Genomic DNA, 25,669 nt, shown 5'->3' with positions numbered 1-25,669 from the left:
GGTGGGGAACCCCAAAATTGAAGGGGGACACCCCAAAATTGAAGGGGGAGACCCCAAAATTGAAGGGGGACACCCCAAAATTGAAGGGGGGAACCCCAAAATTGAAGGGGGAGACCCCAAATTTGAGGTGGGGGGGGACCCAAAACTTGAGGGGGGGGTGCCCAAAATTTAGAGGGGGGAACCCCAAATTTGAAGGTGGGGGGGGACCCCAAAATTGGGGTGGGGGAGGGGAGATGAATCGGGGCCCCCCCAAATCCGGGGGGTCCGCCCCCGGGGGGGGGCTCCGGGGTGGGGGAGGGGAGGGGGGGGGGGGATTTTTTGGGGACCCCCCCCCCCCCAAATTTCACTTCTTGGCCACCTTGGCCTGTTTGTGCTTCGGGGGGGGCCCAGCGCAGGCAGATGGAGTCGACTGCGGGGATTAATTAGCGGTAATTAGCGGTAATTAGCGCCGGAAGGGGGCGGCGATTGGGGGGCGGGGCAGGGGGGGGGGTGTTAATTAGAGGGGGGGTAATTAATGGTTGGGGGTGTTAATGGAGAGGGTGGTAATGGGGAGGGAGTTAAGGAGGGGTCATTAACGGGGTTAATTAGGGGGGTAATTAAGGGAGAAGGGCGTTAATAGGATTAATTAAGGGGGTAATTAAGGGGGAAGGGCGTTAATAGGATTAATTAAGGGGGTAATTAAGGGAGAAAGGCGTTAATAGGATTAATTAAGGGGGTAATTAAGGGGGAAGGGCGTTAATAGGATTAATTAAGGGGGTAATTAAGGGGGAAGGGCGTTAATAGGATTAATTAAGGGGGTAATTAAGGGGGAAGGGCGTTAATAGGATTAATTAAGGGGGTAATTAAGGGGGAAGGGCGTTAATAGGATTAATTAAGGGGAGTAATTAAGGGAGAAGGAAGTTAATAGGATTAATTAAGGGGTAATTAAGGGAGAATGGCATTAATAGGATTAATTAAGGGAGGTAATTAAGGGGGGGAGTGCATTAATGGGATTAATTAGGGGGAATGAAGGGGTGTTAATAGAGTTAATTTGGGGTGATTGAGGGGGTCGTTAGCAATTAATTAAAGGGAGTAATTAAGGAGAGGAAGAGTTAATTAGGGATTAATTAGGCAGTAATTAATGGGGGGGTTGTTAACAGGGGTTATTAAAGGGGGGTGTTAAAGGGGGTTGTTAACAGGGTTAATTAGGGAGCAATTAAGGGAGAAAAGTGTTAATAGGATTAATTACGGGATAATTAAGGCGGTTCATTAATGGGGGGGTTCGGACTGAACCATTACAGGACATCACGGGGGGTGGCTGCTCATTAATGAAACCTCATCACGGGCTTAATTAAGCCTTAATTAACACTCATGGGCCTTAATCAAGGGTTAACTAATGATCCTATTAAGGCAGAGTCACTGATAGAAATTAATTAATTAACGACTGCTAATTAAGGGAAGGGGGGGGCTCTTTGGACCAAACCATTACAGGACATCACGGGGGGAGCTGCTCATTAATGAAACCTCATCCCGGGCTTAATAAAGCCTTAATTAACGCTCATGAACCTTATTTAAAGGTTAATTAACAACCTTATTAACAAAGGTTTACTGATAAAAATTAATTAATTAACGAGTGCTAATTAAGGGAAGGGGGGGGGCTCTTTGGACCCAACCATTACAGAACATCACGGGGGGTGGGGGGGGGGGGGGGGGGGTCAGGGGCCTTAAGGCTTAATTAACGACCTCATTAAGACAAATTCACCGATAGAAATCAATTAATGAACAACAGCTAATTAAGGGACGGGGGAGGAGGAGGAGGAGGGGGTGCTCTTTGGACCAAACCATTACAGACCAAACCGGGGGGGGGGGAAGGGGAAAAAAAACCCCACAGTGCGGCCTGAAGACGGGGGGGGGGGGGGGCTTAATTCCGGAGCTAATTAGCGGCGTCTAATTAACGGGGGGGGGCGCTAATTACGCACCGGTGATGGGCGGCTTCTTGTACTGGGCGCTCTTGAGGTGCTCCTCGACCAGCTTGGGCGTGACGCAGATGACGTGCTGGCCCTTCCAGTACTTGACCATGTTCAGCGACTGCAGCGTGCTGATGATGTCCGTCTGCGTGATGCTGGTCATCTGGCTGGACAGACGGACACCACAGTGACCACCGAGTGACCACTGAGAGCTGGGAGTGACCACTGAGAGCTGGGAGTGACCACTGAGTGACCACTGAGCGCTGGGAGTGACCACTGAGCACGGCGGGTACTGGGAGTGGCTCTAGGGGCTGATGATGTCCGTCTGCGTGATGCTGGTCATCTGGCTGGACAGACGGACACCACAGTGACCACTGACCGCTGGGAGTGACCACCGAGAGCTGGGAGTGACCACTGAGTGACCACTGAGCGCTGGGAGTGACCACTGAGCACGGCGGGTACTGGGAGTGGCTCTAGGGGCTGATGATGTCCGTCTGCGTGATGCTGGTCATCTGGCTGGACAGACGGACACCACAGTGACCACTGACCGCTGGGAGTGACCACCGAGAGCTGGGAGTGACCACTGAGTGACCACTGAGCGCTGGGAGTGACCACTGAGCACGGCGGGGTACTGGGAGTGGCTCTAGGGGCTGGTGGTGTCCGTCTGCGTGATGCTGGTCATCTGGCTGGACAGACGGACACCGGAGTGACCAATGAGTGACCACTGACTGCTGGGAGTGACCACTGAGCACTGGGAGTGACCACCGAGTGACCACCGAGTGACCACTGAGTGACCACTGACCGCTGGGAGTGACCAGTGAGTGACCACCGAGTGACCACTGAGAGCTGGGAGTGACCACTGAGAGCTGGGAGTGACCAGTGAGTGACCACCGAGTGACCACAGCCCGCTCCTGATCTCTACTAGTTTATACTGGTTTTATGTGGTTTGATGGGTTTATACTGGTCTGTACTGGTTTACACTGGTCTGTACTGGTCCGTACTGGTCTGTACTGGTCCATACTGGTCTGTACTGGTCCATTCTGGTCTGTACTGGTTTACACTGGTCTGTACTGGTCTGTACTAGTCTGTACTGGTTTATACTGGTCTATACTGGTTCATACTGGTCTGTACTGGTTTATACTGGTCTATACTGGTCTGTACTGGTTTATACTGGTCTGTACTGGTTTATACTGGTCTGTACTGGTTTCTACAGGGTTTTATGAGTCCATACTGGTCTATACTGGTCTGTACCGGTCTATACTGGTTTCTAAGGGGTTTTATGAGTCCATACTGGTTTTTACTGGTCCATACCGGTTTATACGGGTCTGTACTGGTCCACAGTGGTCTGTACTGGCTTATACTGGTCTGTACTGGTTTACACTAGTCTGTACTGGTTTATACATGTCTGTACTGGTTTGTACTGGTCTGTACTGGCTTACACTGGTCTGTACTGGCTTACATTGGTCTGTACTGGTTCGTACTGGTCTGTACTGGCTTATACTGGTCTGTACTGGCTTATACTGGTCTGTACTGGCTTACACTGGTCTGTACTGGCTTACATTGGTCTGTACTGGTTCGTACTGGTCTGTACTGGCTTATACTGGTCTGTACTGGCTTACATTGGTCTGTACTGGTTCGTACTGGTCTGTACTGGCTTATACTGGTCTGTACTGGTCTGTACTGGTCCGTACTGGTCTCTACTGGTTTATACTGGTCTATGCGGGTCCATACTGGTCTGTACTGGTCCCACCTGAGGTCCTTGATGGAGAGGGTCCCCCGGAAGTCGCGCAGGATCTCCAGCAGCACCCAGGACCAGTAACTGCGGTAGCTGAGCTTGCCCAGGTCCGAGAGCGGCTTCTCCGGGGAGCCCACGGTGCTCTCCAGCTTGGACAGCTCGTAACCTGCCAGGACCCAAAGGGCTTTAACCTGCCAGGACCTGAACCTGGAACCTGCCAGGACCTGAACCTGGAACCTGCCAGGACCTGAACCTGGAACCTGCCAGGACCCAAAGGGCTTTAACCTGCCAGGACCTGAACCTGGAACCTGCCAGGACCTGAACCACCTGTAACCTGCCAGGACCCAAAGGGCTTTAACCTGCCAGGACCTGAACCACCTGTAACCTGCCAGGACCTGAACCACCTTTAACCTGCCAGGACCTGAACCACCTGTAACCTGCCAGGACCCAAAGGGCTTTAACCTGCCAGGACCTGAGCACCTGGAACCTGCCAGGACCTCTCAACTTTTTTTGACCTTTCCCGGAATTTTTTTGGCCCCTCCCAATTTTGGGGATCCCAAATTCCCGAACTCCCCAAATTCCTGAATTCCCAAAATCCCCAAACCCCCCAAAAATCCCCAAAAAATCCCCAAAAAAATCCCCCCCAAAATCCCCCAAAAATCCCCCCAAAAATCCCCCAAAAATCCCCCCAAAAATCCCCCAAAATTCCCCAAAAAAACCCCAAAAATCCCCCAAAAAATCCCCAAAAATCCCCCAAAATCCCCAAAAAATCCCCCAAAAATCCCCCCCAAATTCCTCAAATCCCAAAACCCCTAAAAATCCCCCAAAAAATCCCCAAAAAACCCCCCAAAAATCCCCCCCAAAAAATCCCCAAAACCCCCCAAAACCCCAAAAAAATCCTCAAAAATCCCTAAAATCCCCGAAAAATCCCGAAAAATCCCCAAAAAATCCCCCAAACCCCCCCAAATCCCCGAAAATCCCCCAAAACGCCCCAAAATCCCCAAAAAATCCCCCAAAATCCCCCCAAAACCCCTAAAAATCCCCCCAAACAATCCCCAAAAAATCCCCCAAAAAATCCTAAAAAATCCCCCAAAAAATCCCCCAAAATCCCCAAAAAATCCCCCAAACAATCCCCCAAAAAATCCTAAAAAATCCCCCCAAAAATCCCCCAAAATCCCCCAAACAATCCCCCAAAATCCCCAAAAATCCCCCCAAAAAATCCCCAAAAAATCCCCCAAAAAATCCCCCAAAATCCCCAAAAATCCCCCAAAACCCCCCAAAAATCCCCAAAAAAAACCCCCCAAAAATCCCAAAAAAAATCCCAAAAAAAATCCCCAAAAAACCCCCCAAAAATCCCCCAAAAAATCCCGAAAAATCTCCAAAAAATCCCCCAAACCCCCCCAAATCCCCTAAATCCCCCCCAAATCCCCCAAAACGCCCCAAAATCCCCCAAAAATCCCCCCAAAAATCCCCCAAAAAAATCTCCAAAAAACCCCCAAAATCCCCAAAAAACCCCCAAAACCCCCCAAAAATCCCCAAAAAAATGCTAAAAAATCCCCCAAAAATCCCCCCAAAAATCCCAAAATAAATCCCAACAAACCCCCCAAAAATCCCCCAAAAAAATCCCGAAAAATCTCCAAAAAATCCCCCAAACCCCCCCAAACCCCCCCAAATCCCCCCCAAATCCCCCAAATCCCCCCAAATCCCCCAAAACGCCCCAAAATCCCCCAAAACGCCCCAAAATCCCCCCCAAAAAATCCCCAAAAAATCCCCCAAAAATCTCCCAAAATCCCCCAAAATCCCCCCAAAAACCCCCCCAAAAATCCCCCAAAATCCCCAAAAATCCCCCAAAACCCCCCCAAAAATCCCAAAAAACCCCCCAAAAATCCCAACAAAAATCCCCAAAACCCCCCAAAAATCCCAAAAAAAACCCCCCAAAAATCCCAAAAAAAATCCCAAAAAAAATCCCCAAAAAACCCCCCAAAAATCCCCAAAAAAAATCCCGAAAAATCTCCAAAAAATCCCCCAAACCCCCCCAACCCCCCCCAAATCCCCCCCAAATCCCCCAAAACGCCCCAAAATCCCCCAAAAATCCCCCCAAAAATCCCCAAAAAAAATCTCCAAAAAACCCCCCAAAATCCCCAAAAAACCCCCAAAACCCCCCAAAAATCCCCAAAAAAATCCTAAAAAATCCCCCAAAAATCCCCCAAAAATCCCCCAAAAAATCCTAAAAAATCCCCCAAAAATCCCTCCAAAAATCCCCAAAAAAATCCCAAAAAACCCCCCAAAAATCCCCAAAAAACCCCCCAAAAATCCCCCCAAAAAATCCCGAAAAATCTCCAAAAAATCCCCCAAACCCCCCCAAACCCCCCAAAATCCCCCAAAACGCCCCAAAATGCCCCAAAATCCCCAAAAAAAACCCCTCAAAAATCCCCCCAAAAATCCCAAAAAAAAAACCCAAAAATCCCCCCAAAAATCCCCAAAAAAATCCCCAAAAAACCCCCCAAAATCCCCAAAAAATCCCCCAAAAAATCCCCCAAGAATCCCCCAAAAAATCCCCAAAAATCCCCCCAAAAATCCCCCCAAAAATCCCAAAAAAACCCCCCCAAAAATCCCCAAAAAAATCCCAAAAAAAATCCCCAAAACCCCCTAAAAATCCCCCAAAAAAATCCCAAAAAATCTCCAAAAAATCCCCCAAAGCCCCCCAAATCCCCCAAATCCCCCAAAACGCCCCAAAATCCCCCAAAAATCCCCCAAATCCCCCCAAAAAATCCCAAAAAAATCCCCCAAAAAATCCTAAAAAATCCCCAAAAAATCCCCCAAAAATCCCCCAAAAAATCCCCCAAAATCCCCAAAAAATCCCCCAAAATCCCCAAAAAATCCCCCAAAAAATCCCCCAAAAATCCCCCAAAAAATCCCCCAAAAATCCCCCAAAAAAATCCCCCAAAAATCCCCCCAAAAAACCCCAAAAATCCCAAAAAAAATCCCCAAAATCCCAAAAAAATCCCCCAAAAAATCCCCCAAACAATCCCAAAAAAAATCCCCAAAACCCCCCAAAAATCCCCCCCAAAAATCCCCCCCAAAAATCCCGAAAAATCTCCAAAAAATCCCCCAAACCCCCCCAAACCCCCCCAAAACGCTCCAAAATCCCCCAAAAATCCCCAAAATCCCCCAAAACCCCCCAAAAATCCCCCCAAACCCCCCAAAAATCCCAAAAAAACCCCCCAAAAATCCCAACAAAAATCCCCAAAACCCCCCAAAAATCCCATAAAAAACCCCCAAAAATCCCCAAAAAACCCCCCAAAAATCCCCAAAAAAAATCCCGAAAAATCCCCCAAACCCCCCCAAACCCCCCAAAATCCCCCAAACCCCCCCAAAATCCCCCCAAAATCCCCCAAACCCCCCAAAACCCCCCAAAATCCCCCCAAAATCGCCTCCTTCCCGCACTGAAGGCGATGAGGAATTTCCCGTAGCCGCGGCGCTGGTACGGCGGCAGCGTCAGGATGCACGCCACGTTGTTCCCGTCCGGAGACTCCTTTTCCTGCCAAAAAACGGCATTTCGGGAAAATTTGGGAATTTCGGGAAAATTCGGGAATTTCGGGGGTCGCCTGGGACACGAGGAAGGTGGAGAACACCGGAAATATTCGGGATCTGGGGGGGTTTTTTGGGGGATTTTTGGGGATTTTTAGGGATTTTTAGGGATTTTTAGGGGATTTTTAGGGGATCGTTTGACAATTTTTTGGGATTTTTGGGGGGTTTTTGGAAATTTTTGGGGGATTTTTAGGGGGATTTTGGGGGGAATTTTGGGGGGTTTTGGGGGATTTTTGGGGGATTTTTGGGGGATTTTTGGGGGGATTTTGGGGGGAATTTGAGGGATTTTTGGAGGATTTTGGGGATTTTGGGGATTTTTGGGGATTTTTTGGGGGAATTTTTGGGGGGCTTTTAGGGGAGGTTTTGGGGAATTTTGGGGGATTTTGGGGGGATTTTTGGGGATCTTTTGTGCCCAGATCCCCCCCAAGTGCCCCCAGGTACCCCCAGATCCCCCCAAGGTGTGCCCAGGTAACCCCCAGGTGCCCCCAGTTCCCCCCTAGGTGTGCCCAGGTGCCCCCCAGGTGCCCCCCAGGTGTGCCCAGGTGCCCCCAGGTCCCCCCCAGGTCCCCCCCAGGTCCCCCCCAGATCCCCCCCAGGTGCCCCCAGGTACCCCCAGGTCCCCCCAGGTGCCCCCAGGTACCCCCAGGTGCCCCCCAGATCCCCCCCAGGTGTGCCCAGGTGCCCCCAGGCGCCCCCAGGTACTCCCAGTTCCCCCCCAGGTGCCCCCAGGTGCCCCCAGGTACCCCCAGGTCCCCCCCAGATCCCCCCCAGGTGTGCCCAGGTGCCCCCCAGGTGCCCCCCAGGTGCCCCCAGGTGTGCCCAGGTGTCCCAGGTGTGCCCAGGTGCCCCAGGTGCCCCCCCAGGTGTGCCCAGGTGCCCCCAGGTGTGCCCAGGTGCCCCACCTTGGAGAAGTAGCCGACGATGTGGGCGCCGTGCCGGTCGACCTCGGTGAGCAGGTAGAAGACGAAGGGCTCCACGTCGAAGTAAAGAGTCTTGTGGTCCAGGAAGAGCTTGGCCAGCAGGCACAGGTTCTGGCAATAGATCTGGGGGGCACCTCCGAGCTCACCTGGGGCACCTGGGGCACCTCAGAGCTCACCTGGGCACACCTGGGGCACCTGGGAGCACCTGGGGGCACCTCCGAGCTCACCTGGGGCACCTGGGCGCACCTCAGAGCTCACCTGGGCACACCTGGGGCACCTGGGAGCACCTGGGGGCACCTCAGAGCTCACCTGGGCACACCTGGGGCACCTGGGAGCACCTCAGAGCTCACCTGGGGGCACCTCAGAGCTCACCTGGGCACACCTGGGGCACCTGGGAGCTCCTGGGAGCACCTCAGAGCTCACCTGGGGCACACCTGGGGGCACCTCAGAGATCACCTGGGGCACCGGGGGGGCACCTCAGAGATCACCTGGGCACACCTGGGAGCACCTGGGGGCACCTCAGAGCTCACCTGGGGGCACCTCAGAGCTCACCTGGGCACACCTGGGGCACCTGGGAGCTCCTGGGAGCACCTCAGAGCTCACCTGGGGCACACCTGGGGGCACCTCAGAGCTCACCTGGGGCACACCTGGGGGCACCTCAGAGCTCACCTGGGGCATCTGGGGGCAGCTGGGAGCTCACCTCGGCACACCTGGGGCACCTGGGAGCTCACCTGGGGGCACTTCAGAGCTCACCTGGGAGCACCTGGGAGCTCCCCTGAGCACCCCTGGGTGCCCCTGAGCTCACCTGGGACCACACCCGAGCACCCCTGGGCGCACCTGAGCTCACCTGGGAGCTCCCCTGGGTGCCCCTGAGCTCACCTGGGACCACACCTGAGCACCCCTGGGTGCCCCTGAGCTCACCTGGGACCACACCTGAGCACCCCTGGGTGCCCCTGAGCTCACCTGGGACCACACCTGAGCACCCCTGGGTGCACCTGAGCTCACCTGGGACCACACCTGAGCACCCCTGGGCGCACCTGAGCTCACCTGGGAGCTCCCCTGAGCACCCCTGGGTGCACCTGAGCTCACCTGGGACCACACCTGAGCACCCCTGGGCGCCCCTGAGCTCACCTGGGAGCTCCCCTGGGTGCACCTGAGCTCACCTGGGAGCTCCCCTGAGCACCCCTGGGCGCACCTGAGCTCACCTGGGACCACACCTGAGCACCCCTGGGTGCCCCTGAGCTCACCTGGGACCACACCTGAGCACCCCTGGGTGCCCCTGAGCTCACCTGGGAGCTCCCCTGGGTGCCCCTGAGCTCACCTGGGAGCTCCCCTGAGCACCCCTGGGTGCCCCTGAGCTCACCTGGGAGCTCCCCTGAGCACCCCTGGGTGCAGCTGAGCTCACCTGGGAGCTCCCCTGAGCACCCCTGGGTGCCCCTGAGCTCACCTGGGAGCTGCCCTGAGCACCCCTGGGTGCCCCTGAGCACACCTGGGACCACACCTGAGCACCCCTGGGTGCCCCTGAGCACACCTGGGTGCTCACCTGAGCACCCCTGGGTGCCCCTGAGCTCACCTGGGAGCTCCCCTGAGCACCCCTGGGTGCACCTGAGCTCACCTGGGACCACACCTGAGCACCCCTGGGTGCCCCTGAGCTCACCTGGGAGCTCCCCTGAGCACCCCTGGGTGCAGCTGAGCACACCTGGGTGCTCACCTGAGGCACCCCAGAGCTCACCTGGGACCACACCCGAGCACCCCTGGGTGCCCCTGAGCTCACCTGGGACCACACCTGAGCACACCTGGGTGCCCCTGAGCTCACCTGGGACCACACCCGAGCACCCCTGGGTGCCCCTGAGCTCACCTGGGACCACACCCGAGCACCCCTGGGCGCACCTGAGCCCCCCCCCCGCCGCCCCTCCCCCGCCCCCCCCCCGCCCCTCCCCCACCTTGTGGTCCTTGCCGTCCACCTCATAGACGGAGATGTTCCCCTTGCGGTAAATCTCCCGCCCCGGCGGCTGCCGCCACTGGCACTGCGCCTGCGCAGGTGGGACGGGGGAGGGGACAGGTGGGACAGGTGGGGGAGGGGACAGGTGGGACAGGTGGGACAGGTGGGGAAGGGGACAGGTGGGACAGGGGAGGGGGAGGGGACAGGTGAGGGGGAGGGGACGGGTGGGACAGGGGTGGGGGAGGGGACAGGTGGGGCAGGGGTGGGGGAGGGGACGGGGAGGGGGATGGGACAGGTGAGAGGGATGGGACGGGGGAGGGGGATGGGACAGGTGGGACAGGGGAGGGTGAGGGGACGGGTGGGACAGGGGTGGGGGAGGGGACAGGTGAGGGGGATGGGACAGGTGGGACAGGTGTGGGGGATGGGACAGGGGATGGGACAGGTGAGAGTTAAACATGAACAGCTGGAGCCCAAATGCAGCCCAGGTGTGCCCGAGTGCCCCCCAGGTGCCCCCAGGTGCCTCCAGGTGCCCCCAGGTGCCCCCCAGGTACCCCCAGATGCCCTCCAGGTACCCCCAGCTGCCTCCCAACTGCCCCCAGGTGCCTCCAGGTACCCCCAGGTGCCCCCAGGTGCCTCCAGGTACCCCCAGGTGCCTGCAGATGCCCCCAGGTGCCCCCAGGTGCCCCCCAGGTGCGCCCAGGTGTGCCCCAGCCCCTCCCAGGTGCCCCCAGGTGTGTCCCAGCCCCTCCCAGATGCCCCCAGCTGCCCCCAGATGCCCCCAGGTGCCCCGTGGGTACCCCCAGGTGCCCCCCAGGTAGCCCCAGGTGCCCTCCAGGTACCCCCAGGTACCCCCAGGTGCCCCCAGGTGTGCCCCAGCCCCTCCCAGCTGCCCCCAGCTGCCCCCCAGCTGCCCCCAGGTACCCCCAGGTACCCCCAGGTGCCCGCAGGTGCCCGCAGGTGTGCCCAGGTGTACCAGGTGCAGGCGGTAGCTCCTCTCGAACTTCATGTACTTGAGGCAGAACTCGCAGATCCAGAGCTTCGGCTGCTTCCCGTAATCCTCGGGGAAGGGCGAGAAGTACCAGGCGTCGATCTCAAAGTGCCCGATGTGGATCTTGTCCACGTACTTCACCTTGGTGATCTGCCAGGGCACAGGCGGCACACCTGGGCACACCTGGGCACACCTGGGCACACCTGCAGCGCCCCCGGAAATCCCGCAAAAATCCCGCAAAAAACGGGCCAAAACATCCCACTAAAATCCCCCAAAATTGCAAAAAAATCCCCCAAAAATCCCCCCAAAATCCCACTGAAATCCCGCAAAAATCCCGCAAAAATCCCCCAAAAATCCCACCAAAATCCCCCAAATGTCCCGCTAAAATCCTACTAAAAACAGCCTAAAAAATACCGCTAAAATCCCCCAAAATCCCCCCAAAATCCCACTAAAAACAGCCAAAAAAATCCTGCAAAAATCTCCCCAAAATCCCCAAAAATCCCCCAAAAATCCCACTAAAAACAGCCCAAAAATCCCCCCAAAATTCCGCTAAAAACGGCCTAAAAAATCCTGCTAAAATGTCCCAAAAAATCCCTCAAAAATCATGGTAAAATTCCACTAAAATCCCTCAAAAATCCCACTAAAATCCTACTAAGAGCAGCCCAAAAAATCCCCCAAAAATCCCCCAAAAATCCCACTAAAATTCCACTAAAAACAGCCTAAAAAATCCTGCTAAAATGCTCCAAAAATCCCCCAAAACCCCAACAAAAATTCCCCTAAAAACAGCCCAAAAACTCCCCCAAAAATTGCACAACATCCCCCCAAAACCCCCCCAAAAATCCCACTAAAAACCCCCCAAAAATCCCCAAAAAATCCCTAAAAATTCCCAAAAGAATCCCCAAATCCTCCCGGGATCCCGGGATCCCCCCCAGGCGTCGATCCCCAAGTGCCCGATGTGGATCTTGTCCACCGACTTCACCTTGGTGATCTGCCAGGGCACAGGCGGCACACCTGGGCACACCTGGGCACACCTGGGCACACCTGGGCACACCTGGAGCGCCTCCGGATGGCCCCAGAAATCCCCCAAAAATTCCACTAAAATCCGACTAAAAAAGGCCTAAAAAATCCCCCCAAAATCCTCCAAAAATCCCACCAAAATCCCACAAAAATCCCACTAAAATCCCACAAAAATCCCACTAAAATCCCACAAAAATCCCACCAAAATCCCACTAAAATTCCACAAAAATCCCACAAAAATCCCCCTAAAATCCTACTAAAAACAGCCTAAAAAATCCCGCTAAAATCCCCCCAAAATCCCCCAAAAATCCCCCCAAAATCCCACTAAAATCCCACTAAAAACAGCCTAAAAAATCCTGCAAAAATCACCCAAAATCCAAAAAAAATCCCACTAAAATTCCACTAACAGCAGCCCAAAAAATCCTGCAAAAAAATCCACAAAATCCCCCAAAAATGCCCTAAAAAGCCAAGAAAAACAGCCTAAAAAACCCCACTAAAATTCCACAAAAATCCCCCAAAACTGCACAAAAATCCCCCAATAATCCCACAAAGATCCCCCCAAAATCCCACTTAAATCCCACGAAAATCCCGCCAAAAACAGCCTAAAAAACCCTCCAAAAATCCTCCAAAAATCCCCCCAAAATCCCACTAAAATCCCACTAAAAACAGCCCCAAAATCCCCCCAAAATCCCCCCAAAAATCCCGCTAAAAACAGCCTTAAAAATCCTGCAAAAATGTCCCAAAAATCCCTCAAAAATCACGGTCAAATTCCACAAAAATCCAAAAAAAACCCCACTAAAATGCCACTAAAAACAGCCTAAAAAATCCCATTAAAACCCTGCTAAAATTCCCCCAAAAATCCCTAAAAAACCCCCCAAAAATCCCCCCAAAAAACCCCAAAAAATCCCCCCAAAATCCCCCAAAAAATCCCGTAAAAATCCCCAAAAAAATCTCCAAAAATCCCCAAAAAAAAACCCAAAAAATCCCCAAAAATCCCTAAAAACCGCCCCCCCCAAAAAAACTAAAAACCCCTAAAAATCCCTAAAAAAAACCCCCAAAAATCCCCAAAAACTCCCAAAAAAAATCCCCCAAGAACTCCCAAAAATCCCAAAAAATTCCCAAAAACTCCCCAAGAATCCCTAAAAAACCCCCAAAAACTCCCAAAAAAATCCCCAAAAAATCCCCCAAAAATCCCAAAAAATGCCCCAAAAATGCCCCAAAAAATCCAAAAAATCCCCCAAGAACTCCCAAAAATCCCAAAAAATCCCCATAAAATCCCCAAAAAATCCCCAAAAATCCCCATAAAATCCCCAAAAAATCCCCAAAAATCCCCAAAAAATCCCCAAAAAATCCTCATAAAATCCCCAAAAAAACCCCAAAAAAATCCCCAAAAACTCCCAAAAAAAATCCCCCAAGAACTCCCAAAAATCCCAAAAAATTCCCAAAAAATCCCCAAAAATCCCCCAAAAAATCCCCATAAAATCCCCAAAAAAATCCCCAAAAAAATCCCCAAAAATCCCCCCAAAATCCCCCAAAAAATCCCCAAATATCCCCAAAAAAATCCCAAAAAATCCAAAAAATATCCCCAAAAAATCCCCAAAAATCCCCAAAAAACCCCCAAAAACTCTCAAAAAAATCCCAAAAAATCCCAAAAAAACCCCCAAAAAAATCCCCAAAAAATCCCCAAAAAATCCCAAAAAATCCCCAAAAATCCCAAAAAATCCCCCAAATCCCCCAAAACTGCCCCGAATTGGGGGCGGATCCCCGAATTTCGGGGTGCCCGGAGCTGGGGCTCCCCGGGCGCGGCACTCACGGCCTCGTGCTCCTTCTCCAGCGCCGCCGTGGTCGGGTCCATCTCGGCGTAGGTCTGCCAAACCAGTACGGACCAGTATGGACCAGTACGGACCGGTACGGACCGGTATAAACCAGTACGGACCGATATAAACCAGTACGGACCGGTATGGACCGGTATAAACCAGTACGGACTGATATAAACCAGTACGGACCGATATAAACCAGTACGGACTGATATAAACCAGTACGGACCAGTATGGACCAGTACGGACTGATATAAACCAGTACAGACCAGTATGGACCAGTATGGACCGGTACGGACCGGTATAAACCAGTACGGACTGATATAAACCAGTACGGACCGGTATGGACCGGTATAAACCAGTACGGACCGATATAAACCAGTAGGGACCGGTATAAACCAGTACGGACCGGTATGGACCAGTACGGACCGGTATAAACCAGTACGGACTGATATAAACCAGTATGGACTGATATAAACCAGTACGGACCAGTATGGACCAGTACGGACCGGTACGGACCGGTATAAACCAGTACGGACCGGTATAAACCAGTACGGACCGATATAAACCAGTACGGACCGGGATAAACCAGTACGGACTGATATAAACCAGTATGGACCGGTATAAACCAGTACGGACTGATATAAACCAGTACGGACCAGTATGGACCAGTACGGACCGGTACGGACCGGTATAAACCAGTACGGACTGATATAAACCAGTAGGGACCGGTATGGACCAGTACGGACCGGTATAAACCAGTACGGACCGGTATAAACCAGTACGGACCAATATAAACCAGTACGGACCGGTATAAACCAGTACGGACCGATATAAACCAGTACGGACCGGTATAAACCAGTATGGACCGGTATAAACCAGTACGGACCAGTATGGACCAGTACGGACCGGTATAAACCAGTACGGACTGATATAAACCAGTACGGACCGGTATAAACCAGTATGGACCGGTATAAACCAGTACGGACTGATATAAACCAGTATGGACCGGTATAAACCAGTACGGACCGGTACGGACCGGTATAAACCAGTACGGACTGATATAAACCAGTACAGACTGGTATGGACCGGTATAAACCAGTACGGACCGATATAAACCAGTAGGGACCGGTATAAACCAGTACGGACCGGTATAAACCAGTACGGACCGATATAAACCAGTATGGACCGGTATAAACCAGTACGGACCGGTATAAACCAGTACGGACCGGTATAAACCAGTACGGACCGGTATGGACCAGTACAGACTGGTATAAACCAGTACGGACTGATATAAACCAGTACGGACCAGTATGGACCAGTACGGACCGGTATAAACCACTATGGACAAGTATAAACCAGTATAAACCCGTACAGACCGGTATAAACCAGGACAGACCAGTATAAACCAGTACGGACCGGTATGGACCAGTACGGACCGCTATAAACCAGTACGGACCGATACAAACCAGGACAGGCCAGTATAAACCAGTACGGAGCGGTATAAACCAGTACAGACTGATATAAACCACCAGTATGCTCTAACCTCCTCCCAGTCCCTCCCAATCCCCTCCCAGTCCCTCCCAGTCCCTCCCATTCCCCTCCCAGTCCATCCCAATCCCCTCCCAGTCCCTCCCAGTCCATCCCAATCCCCTCCCAATCCCTCCCAATCCCCTCCCAATCCCCTCCCAGTCCCCCCAATCCCCTCCCAGTCCCCCCAATCTCCTCCCAGTCCCTCCCAGTCCCTCCCAATCCCTCCCAGTCCATCCCAGTCCCCTCCCAAGTCCCTCCTAGTCCCTCCCAATCCCCTCCCAGTCCCTCCCAATCCCCTCCCAGTCCCTCCCAATCCCCTCCCAGTCCCTCCCAATCCCCTCCCAGTCCCTCCCAGTGCCCCTTAAAGTCATCCCAACCCCCTTTAACTCCCTCCCAATCCCCTCCCAGTCCCTCCCAGTCCCTCCCAATCCCCTCCCAATCCCCTCCCAATCCCCTCCCAGTCCCTCCCAGTCCATCCCAATCCCCTCCCAATCCCTCCCAATCCCCTCCCAGTCCCTCCCAGTCCATCCCAGTCCCCTCCCAAGTCCCTCCTAGTCCCTCCTAATCCTCTCCCAATCCATCCCAGTCCCTCCCAGTCCCCTCCCAGTCCCTCCCAGTCCCTCCCAATCCCCTCCCAGTCCCTCCCAGTGCCCCTTAAAGTCATCCCAACCCCCTTTAACTCCCTCCCAATCCCCTCCCAGTCCCTCCCAGTCCCTCCCAATCCCCTCCCAATCCCCTCCTAATCCCCTCCCAGTCCCTCCCAGTCCCTCGCAATCCCCTCCCAATCCCTCCCAATCCCCTCCCAGTCCCTCCCAATCCCCTCCCAATCCCCTCCCAATCCCCTCCCAGTCCCTCCCAGTCCCTCCCAATCCCCTCCCAATCCCCTCCCAGTCCCTCCCAGTCCCTCCCAGTGCCCCCCAGACCTTCTGCACGTGGTTGATCTCGTCGTGTTTCCGTTTCTGGTTCCGGGTGATTTTGCGCTCGGGCTCCGCCAGCTCCCCCAGGAACGGCTCCGAGCTCTTCTGGGCCGCCTCCTTCAGGCTCTTACTGAGCGCCAGCCGGTTCCTGTCCACCCACTCGTCCAGCCGGCGGTTAACTGGGAGCACTGGGAGTCACTGGGAGCACTGGGAACCCCCCCCAGCCGGTTCCTGTCCACCCACTCGTCCAGCCGGCGGTTAACTGGGAGCACTGGGAGTCACTGGGAGCACTGGGAACCCCCCCCAGGCGGTTCCTGTCCACCCACTCGTCCAGTCTGCGGTTAACTGGGAGCACTGGGAGTCACTGGGAGCACTGGGAACCCCCCCATCCATCCCAATGCCCCCGGTCTGTGCGTAACTCAGAGCACTGGGAGTCACTGGGAGCACTGGGAACCCCCCCCAGCCGGTTCCTGTCCACCCACTCGTCCAGCCGGCGGTTAACTGGGAGCACTGGGAGTCACTGGGAGCACTGGGAACCCCCTCATCCATGCCAGTGAATCCCAATCCCCCCGGTCTGTACGTAACTGGGAGCACTGGGAGTCACTGGGAGCACTGGGAACCCCCCCATCCATCCCCATCCATCCCCATCCATCCCAATCCCCCCAGCCTGTGCCTAACTGGGAGCACTGGGAGTCACTGGGAGCACTGGGAACCCCCTCATCCATCCCAATCCCCCCGGTCTGTGCCTAACTGGGAGCACTGGGAGTCACTGGGAGCACTGGGAACCCCCCCATCCATCCCCACCCATCCTCATCCTTCCCCATCCCCCCAGTCTGCGGTTAACTGGGAGCACTGGGAGTCACTGGGAGCACTGGGAGTCACTGGGAGCACTGGGAACCCCCTCATCCATCCCCATCCATCCCAATGCCCCCGGTCTGTGCCTAACTGGGAGCACTGGGAGTCACTGGGAGCACTGGGAACCCCCTCATCCATCCCAATCCCCCCGGTCTGTGCCTAACTGGGAGCACTGGGAGTCACTGGGAGCACTGGGAACCCCCCCATCCATCCCCACCCATCCTCATCCTTCCCCATCCCCCCAGTCTGCGGTTAACTGGGAGCACTGGGAGTCACTGGGAGCACTGGGAGTCACTGGGAGCACTGGGAACCCCCTCATCCATCCCCATCCATCCCAATGCCCCCGGTCTGTGCCTAACTGGGAGCACTGGGAGTCACTGGGAGCACTGGGAACCCCCTCATCCATCCCAATCCCCCCGGTCTGTGTATAACTGGGAGCACTGGGAGTCACTGGGAGCACTGGGAACCCCCTCATCCATCCCAATCCCCCCGGTCTGTGCCTAACTGGGAGCACTGGGAGTCACTGGGAGCACTGGGAACGTCCCCATCCATCCCAATGCCCCCGGTCTGTGCGTAACTGGGAGCACTGGGAGCACTGGGAGTCACTGGGAGCACTGGGAACCTCCCCATCCATCCCAATGCCCCCGGTCTGTGCGTAACTGGGAGCACTGGGAGCACTGGGAGTCACTGGGAGCACTGGGAACCCCCTCATCCATCCCCATCCATCCCAATCCCCCCAGTCTGCGGTTAACTGGGAACACTGGGAGTCACTGGGAGCACTGGGAACCCCCCCATCCATCCCCATCCATCCCAATCCCCCCAGTCTGCGGTTAACTGGGAACACTGGGAGTCACTGGGACCCTCCCAGTCCATCCCAGTGCCTCCCAGTGGGTCTCAGTCCCCTCCCAGTCCATCCCAGTGCCTCCCAGTGGGTCCCAGTCCCCTCCCAGTCCATCCCAGTGCCTCCCACCATGTTCTAATCTCCTCCCAGTCCATCCCAGTCCCCTCCCAGTCCATCCCAGTGCCTCCCAGTATGCTCTAACCTCCTCCCAGTTCACCCCAGTCCATCCCAGTGCCCCCTAACCCCATCCCAGTCCATCCCAGTCCCCTCCCAGTCCCTCCCAGTCCATCCCAGTCCCTCCCAGTCCATCCCAGTCCCTCCCAGTCCCTCCCAGTCCCTCCCAGTCCATCCCAGTCCCCTCCCAGTCCATCCCAGTCCATCCCAGTACTCACAGCCCACGTAGTGCACGTAGAACTCCTCGCGCGCCTCCTGCTCGTTGAGCCGCGACTGGATCACCTCGGCCGAGTCTGCGGCAAACTGGGACCAGTTACTGACTGGGAATGGGACTGGGACCAGTTACGGACTGGGAACGGGGACTGGGACCAGTATGGGACTGGGAATGGGGACTGGGAATGGGGACTGGGACCAGTTACGGACTGGGAATGGGGACTGGGACCAGTATGGGACTGGGAATGGGGACTGGGACCAGTTACGGACTGGGAATGGGGACTGGGAATGGGGACTGGGACCAGTTACGGACTGGGAATGGGGACTGGGACCAGTATGGGACTGGGAATGGGGACTGGGACCAGTTACGGACTGGAAATGGGGACTGGGAACCGGACTGGGACCAGTTACGGACTGGGAACGGGGACTGGGAATGGGACTGGATCACCTCGGCCGAGTCTGCGGCAAACTGGGACCAGTTACGGACTGGGAATGGGGACTGGGACCAGTTACGGACTGGGAATGGGGACTGGGACCAGTTACGGACTGGGAAGGGGACTGGGAACGGGACTGGGACCAGTTACGGACTGGGAATGGGGACTGGGAATGGGACTGGATCACCTCGGCCGAGTCTGCGGCAAACTGGGACCAGTTACGGACTGGGAATGGGGACTGGGACCAGTTACGGACTGGGAACGGGGACTGAGACCAGTATGGGACTGGGAATGGGGACTGGGAATGGGACTGGATCACCTCGGCCGAGTCTGCGGCAAACTGGGACCAGTTACGGACTGGGAATGGGGACTGGGACCAGTTACGGACTGGGAATGGGGACTGGGAATGGGACTGGGAATGGGACTGGGACCAGTATGGGACTGGGAATGGGACTGGGAATGGGACTGGGAATGGGACTGGGACCAGTTACGGACTGGGAATGGGGACTGGATCACCTCGGCCGAGTCTGCGGCAAACTGGGACCAGTTACGGACTGGGAATGGGACTGGGACCAGTATGGGACTGGGAATGGGGACTGGGAATGGGACTGGATCACCTCGGCCGAGTCTGCGGCAAACTGGGACCAGTTACGGACTGGGAATGGGACTGGGACCAGTTACGGACTGGGAACGGGGACTGAGACCAGTATGGGACTGGGAATGGGGACTGGGAATGGGACTGGATCACCTCGGCTGAGTCTGCGGCAAACTGGGACCAGTTACGGACTGGGAATGGGACTGGGACCAGTTACAGACCAGTATGGGACTGGGAATGGGACTGGGACCAGTTACAGACTGGGAATGGGGACTGGGAATGGGACTGGGACCAGTTACGGACTGGGAACGGGGACTGGGAATGGGACTGGGACCAGTTACGGACTGGGAATGGGGACTGGGAATGGGACTGAATCACCTTGGCCAAGTCTGCGGCAAACTGGGACCAGTTACGGATTGGGAATGGGGACTGGGACCAGTATGGGACTGGGAACGGGACTGGGACCAGTATGGGACTGGGAATGGGACTGGATCACCTCGGCCGAGTCTGCGGCAAACTGGGACCAGTTACGGACTGGGAATGGGGACTGGGACCAGTTACGGACTGGGAAGGGGACTGGGAACGGGACTGGGACCAGTTACGGACTGGGAATGGGGACTGGGACCAGTATGGGACTGGGAATGGGACTGGATCACCTCGGCCGAGTCTGCGGCAAACTGGGACCAGTTACGGACTGGGAATGGGGACTGGGACCAGTTACGGACTGGGAATGGGGACTGGGACCAGTTACGGACTGGGAATGGGGACTGGGAATGGGACTGGGAATGGGACTGGGACCAGTTACGGACTGGGAATGGGGACTGGATCACCTCGGCCGAGTCTGCGGCAAACTGGGACCAGTTACGGACTGGGAATGGGGACTGGGACCAGTATGGGACTGGGAATGGGGACTGGGAATGGGACTGGATCACCTCGGCCGAGTCTGCGGCAAACTGGGACCAGTTACGGACTGGGAATGGGACTGGGACCAGTTACGGACTGGGAACGGGGACTGAGACCAGTATGGGACTGGGAATGGGGACTGGGAATGGGACTGGATCACCTCGGCCGAGTCTGCGGCAAACTGGGACCAGTTACGGACTGGGAATGGGACTGGGACCAGTTACAGACTGGGAATGGGGACTGGGAATGGGACTGGGACCAGTTACGGACTGGGAACGGGGACTGGGAATGGGACTGGGACCAGTTACGGACTGGGAATGGGGACTGGGAATGGGACTGAATCACCTTGGCCGAGTCTGCGGCAAACTGGGACCAGTTACGGATTGGGAATGGGGACTGGGACCAGTATGGGACTGGGAACGGGACTGGGACCAGTATGGGACTGGGAATGGGACTGGATCACCTCGGCCGAGTCTGCGGCAAACTGGGACCAGTTACGGACTGGGAATGGGGACTGGGACCAGTTACGGACTGGGAAGGGGACTGGGAACGGGACTGGGACCAGTTACGGACTGGGAATGGGACTGGGACCAGTATGGGACTGGGAATGGGGACTGGGACCGGTATGGGACTGGGAAGGGGACTGGGAATGGGGACTGGGACCAGTTACGGACTGGGAATGGGGACTGGATCACCTCGGCCGAGTCTGCGGCAAACTGGGACCAGTTACGGACTGGGAATGGGACTGGGACCAGTTACGGACTGGGAACGGGGACTGGGAATGGGACTGGGACCAGTTACGGACTGGGAATGGGGACTGGGACCAGTTACGGACTGGGAAGGGGACTGGGAACGGGACTGGGACCAGTTACGGACTGGGAACGGGGACTGGGAATGGGACCAGTTACGGACTGGGAATGGGGACTGGATCACCTCGGCCGAGTCTGCGGCAAACTGGGACCAGTTACGGACTGGGAATGGGGACTGGGACCAGTATGGGACTGGGAATGGGGACTGGGAATGGGACTGGATCACCTCGGCCGAGTCTGCGGCAAACTGGGACCAGTTACGGACTGGGAACGGGGACTGAGACCAGTATGGGACTGGGAATGGGGACTGGGAATGGGACTGGATCACCTCGGCCGAGTCTGCGGCAAACTGGGACCAGTTACGGACTGGGAATGGGACTGGGACCAGTTACAGACCAGTATGGGACTGGGAATGGGACTGGGACCAGTTACAGACTGGGAATGGGGACTGGGAATGGGACTGGGACCAGTTACGGACTGGGAACGGGGACTGGGAATGGGACTGGGACCAGTTACGGACTGGGAATGGGGACTGGGAATGGGACTGAATCACCTTGGCCGAGTCTGCGGCAAACTGGGACCAGTTACGGATTGGGAATGGGGACTGGGACCAGTATGGGACTGGGAACGGGACTGGGACCAGTATGGGACTGGGAATGGGACTGGATCACCTCGGCCGAGTCTGCGGCAAACTGGGACCAGTTACGGACTGGGAATGGGGACTGGGACCAGTTACGGACTGGGAAGGGGACTGGGAACGGGACTGGGACCAGTTACGGACTGGGAATGGGACTGGGACCAGTATGGGACTGGGAATGGGGACTGGGACCGGTATGGGACTGGGAAGGGGACTGGGAATGGGGACTGGGACCAGTTACGGACTGGGAATGGGACTGGGACCAGTTACGGACTGGGAACGGGGACTGGGAATGGGACTGGGACCAGTTACGGACTGGGAATGGGGACTGGGACCAGTTACGGACTGGGAAGGGGACTGGGAACGGGACTGGGACCAGTTACGGACTGGGAACGGGGACTGGGAATGGGACCAGTTACGGACTGGGAATGGGGACTGGATCACCTCGGCCGAGTCTGCGGCAAACTGGGACCAGTTACGGACTGGGAATGGGGACTGGGACCAGTATGGGACTGGGAAGGGGACTGGGAACGGGACTGGGACCAGTTACGGACTGGGAACGGGGACTGGGAATGGGACTGGATCACCTCGGCCGAGTCTGCGGCAAACTGGGACCAGTTACGGACTGGGAATGGGACTGGGACCAGTTACGGACTGGGAACGGGGACTGGGAATGGGACTGGGACCAGTTACGGACTGGGAATGGGGACTGGGACCAGTTACGGACTGGGAAGGGGACTGGGAACGGGACTGGGACCAGTTACGGACTGGGAACGGGGACTGGGAATGGGACTGAATCACCTCGGCCGAGTCTGCAGCAAACTGGGACCAGTTACGGACTGGGAATGGGACTGGGACCAGTATGGGACTGGGAAGGGGACTGGGAATGGGACTGGGACCAGTTACGGACTGGGAATGGGACTGGGACCAGTTACAGACCAGTATGGGACTGGGAATGGGACTGAGACCAGTTACGGACTGGGAATGGGGACTGGGACCAGTTACAGACCAGTATGGGACTGGGAATAGGACTGGGACCAGTTACGGACTGGGAATGGGGACTGGGACCAGTTACAGACCAGTATAGGACTGGGAATGGGACTGGGACCAGTTACGGACTGGGAATGGGGACTGGGACCAGTTACAGACCAGTACGGGACTGGGAATGGGACTGGGACCAGTTGGGGACTGGGAACGGGGCTGGGCTGAGGTGGGCCCAGTGCAGAGCCTCCCCCACGCTGCTCCCAATCCCGGTTATCCCGGTGATCCCATTCCCGGTTATCCCAGTGCTCCCATTCCCGGCGCTCCCATTCCCAGTGATCTCATTCCCAGTTATCCCGGTGATCCCGGTTATCCCATTCCCGGTTATCCCATTCCCGGCGCTCCCATTCCCGGTTATCCCATTCCCGGTTCCCCCCCCCTCTCCTCACGCCAGCTGCCGTCCGCCCTCCGGCACAGGTACGTCCCGGTGATCCCATTCCCGGTCATCCCGGTTATCCCGGCGCTCCCATTCCCGGTTATCCCATTCCCGGTTATCCCGGCGCTCCCATTCCCGGCGCTCCCATTCCCGGCTATCCCATTCCCGGCTATCCCATTCCCGGTGATCCCATTCCCGATTATCCCATTCCCGGTTATCCCGGTTATCCCGGCGCTCCCATTCCCGGCTATCCCATTCCCGGTGATCCCATTCCCGGTTATCCCATTCCCGGCGCTCCCATTCCCGGTTATCCTGGTTATCCCGGTGATTCCATTCCCGGTGATCCCATTCCCGGTTATCCCGGTTATCCCATTCCCGGTTATCCCATTCCCGGTTATCCCGGCGCTCCCATTCCTGGTGATCCCATTCCCGGTTATCCCGGCGCTTCCATTCCCGGCGCTCCCATTCCCGGTTATCCCGGCGCTCCCATTCCCGGTGATCCCATTCCCGGTTATCCCATTCCCGGTTCCCCTCTCTCCTCACGCCAGCTGCCGTCCGCCCTCCGGCACAGGTACGTCCCGGTTATCCCGGTGATCCCATTCCCGGTTATCCCGGTGATCCCGGCACTCCCATTCCCGGTTATCCCGGTGATCCCGGCACTCCCATTCCCGGTTATCCCGGTTATCCCGGTTATCCCATTCCCGGTTCCCCCCCCTCTCTCCTCACGCCAGCTGCCGTCCGCCCTCCGGCACAGGTACGTCCCGGTTATCCCATTCCCGGTTATCCCGGTGATCCCATTCCCGGTTATCCCGGCGCTCCCATTCCCGGTTATCCCATTCCCGGTTATCCCGGTTATCCCGGTGATCCCGGCGCTCCCATTCCCGGTTATCCCGGTGATCCCGGCGCTCCCATTCCCGGTTATCCCGGTTATCCCGGTTATCCCGGTTATCCCATTCCCGGTTCCCCGCTCTCTCTCCTCACGCCAGCTGCCGTCCGCCCTCCGGCACAGGTACGTCCCGGTTATCCCGGTTATCCCGGTGATCCCGGCTATCCCATTCCCGGTTATCCCGGTGATCCCGGCGCTCCCATTCCCGGTGATCCCATTCCCGGTTATCCCGGTGATCCCATTCCCGGTTCCCCGCTCTCTCTCCTCACGCCAGCTGCCGTCCGCCCTCCGGCACAGGTACGTCTCTCCGATCTCCACCGCCACCTCCGCGTCCCTGGCGGCCGCCGCCGCCGGGCCCTGGGGACCCCTCCCGGTTGCCCCGGGAGCCTCCGGGGCCGCTCGGGGCCCTCCCGGGGCCACCCCGGACCCTCCCGGGGCCACCCCGGACCCTCCCGGGGCCTCCGGGGCCGCTCCGGAGCCTCCCGGTGCCGCCGCCGCCATCTTGGAGAGCGACGGAAGTGACGTCACGGCGGCGACGGCGCGTCGCTAGGAGACGGGAGGGGCGGGGCTCGGGGGAGGAGGGGGCGTGGCTCGGCGTTGCTAGGAGACGGTCCGCCGCTATCCCAGGGTGCATTGCGGCGCAAGGGGGGGGGGGGCGGGTTTGGGGTTAAAAATGGGGAGTTCGGGGCTAAAAATTGGGGATTTTTGGGGTGGAAATTGGGGAATTTGGGGGTGGAAATTGGGGAGGTGGGGTGGAAAAGGGAGGTGGGGAGGAAAAGGGGAAGTTTGGGGTTAAAAATGGGGATTTTGGGGGTAAAATGGAGAATTTGGGGGTCTGAAAATTGAGAATTTTGGGGCTAAAAATGGGGAATTTGGGGGGCTAAAAATTGGGAATTTTGGGGCCTGAAAATTGGGATTTTTGGGGGCTAAAAATCGGGATTTTCGGGGCCTGAAAATTGGGATTTTTGGGGCTAAAAATGGAGAATTTTGGGGCCTGAAAATTGGGAATTATGGGGCTAAAAATCGGGATTTTGGGGGCTAAAAATGGGGAACTTGGGGGGCTAAAAATTGGGATTTTTGGGGCTAAAACCTGGGAAATTTGGGGCCCCAAAATTGAGAATTTTGGGGCTAAAACCTGGTAATTTGGGGTCTGAAAATTGGGATTTTTGGAGTTAAAAATGGGGAATTTTGGGGCCTGAAAGTTGGGAATTTTGGGGCTAAAAATCGGGATTTTTGGGGCTAAAAATGGGGATTTTTGGGGCCTGAAAATTCCCCACCCCTTCCCCTTCCCCCAACCTCCAGCCCCTCCCCCCGACCTTCCCGCCCCTCCCCCCTCATTTTCCCCCACCCCTCCCCCACCCCCATTTCCCACCCCTCCCCCACCCTTTTGCCCCTTTCCACTCTCACTTTCCCACCCCTCCCCCACCCCATTTCCCCCACCCCTCCCCCACCCACTTCCCCCACCCTCCCGCCCCTCCCCCCTCATTTTCCCCGCCCCT

The 25,669-nt window shown here is 56.4% G+C and overlaps 1 protein-coding gene across 1 annotated transcript; it reads right to left on the bottom strand.

Annotated features, from left to right (window-relative positions):
• Positions 1 to 342: 342 nt before the first annotated feature.
• Positions 343 to 24,674, bottom strand: LOC138101144 (histone acetyltransferase KAT8-like). Its single transcript, XM_068999001.1, is given in 12 exon segments — positions 343 to 382; positions 384 to 409; positions 1,959 to 2,113; positions 3,697 to 3,847; positions 7,129 to 7,222; positions 8,175 to 8,315; positions 10,136 to 10,225; positions 11,108 to 11,272; positions 13,953 to 14,006; positions 16,413 to 16,585; positions 18,495 to 18,569; positions 24,440 to 24,674. Coding segments are annotated over 12 exon segments (1,395 nt in total). The 5' UTR covers positions 24,672 to 24,674; the 3' UTR covers position 343.
• Between the last annotated feature and the right edge of the window lie 995 nt (positions 24,675 to 25,669).

The sequence above is a fragment of the Aphelocoma coerulescens genome, unplaced genomic scaffold (genome assembly GCF_041296385.1).
Source record: "Aphelocoma coerulescens isolate FSJ_1873_10779 unplaced genomic scaffold, UR_Acoe_1.0 HiC_scaffold_204, whole genome shotgun sequence".
Taxonomy (NCBI): domain Eukaryota; kingdom Metazoa; phylum Chordata; class Aves; order Passeriformes; family Corvidae; genus Aphelocoma; species Aphelocoma coerulescens.
The sequence above is the reverse complement of the archived record's forward strand: the minus strand, read 5'-3'. Positions and strand labels throughout refer to the sequence as shown.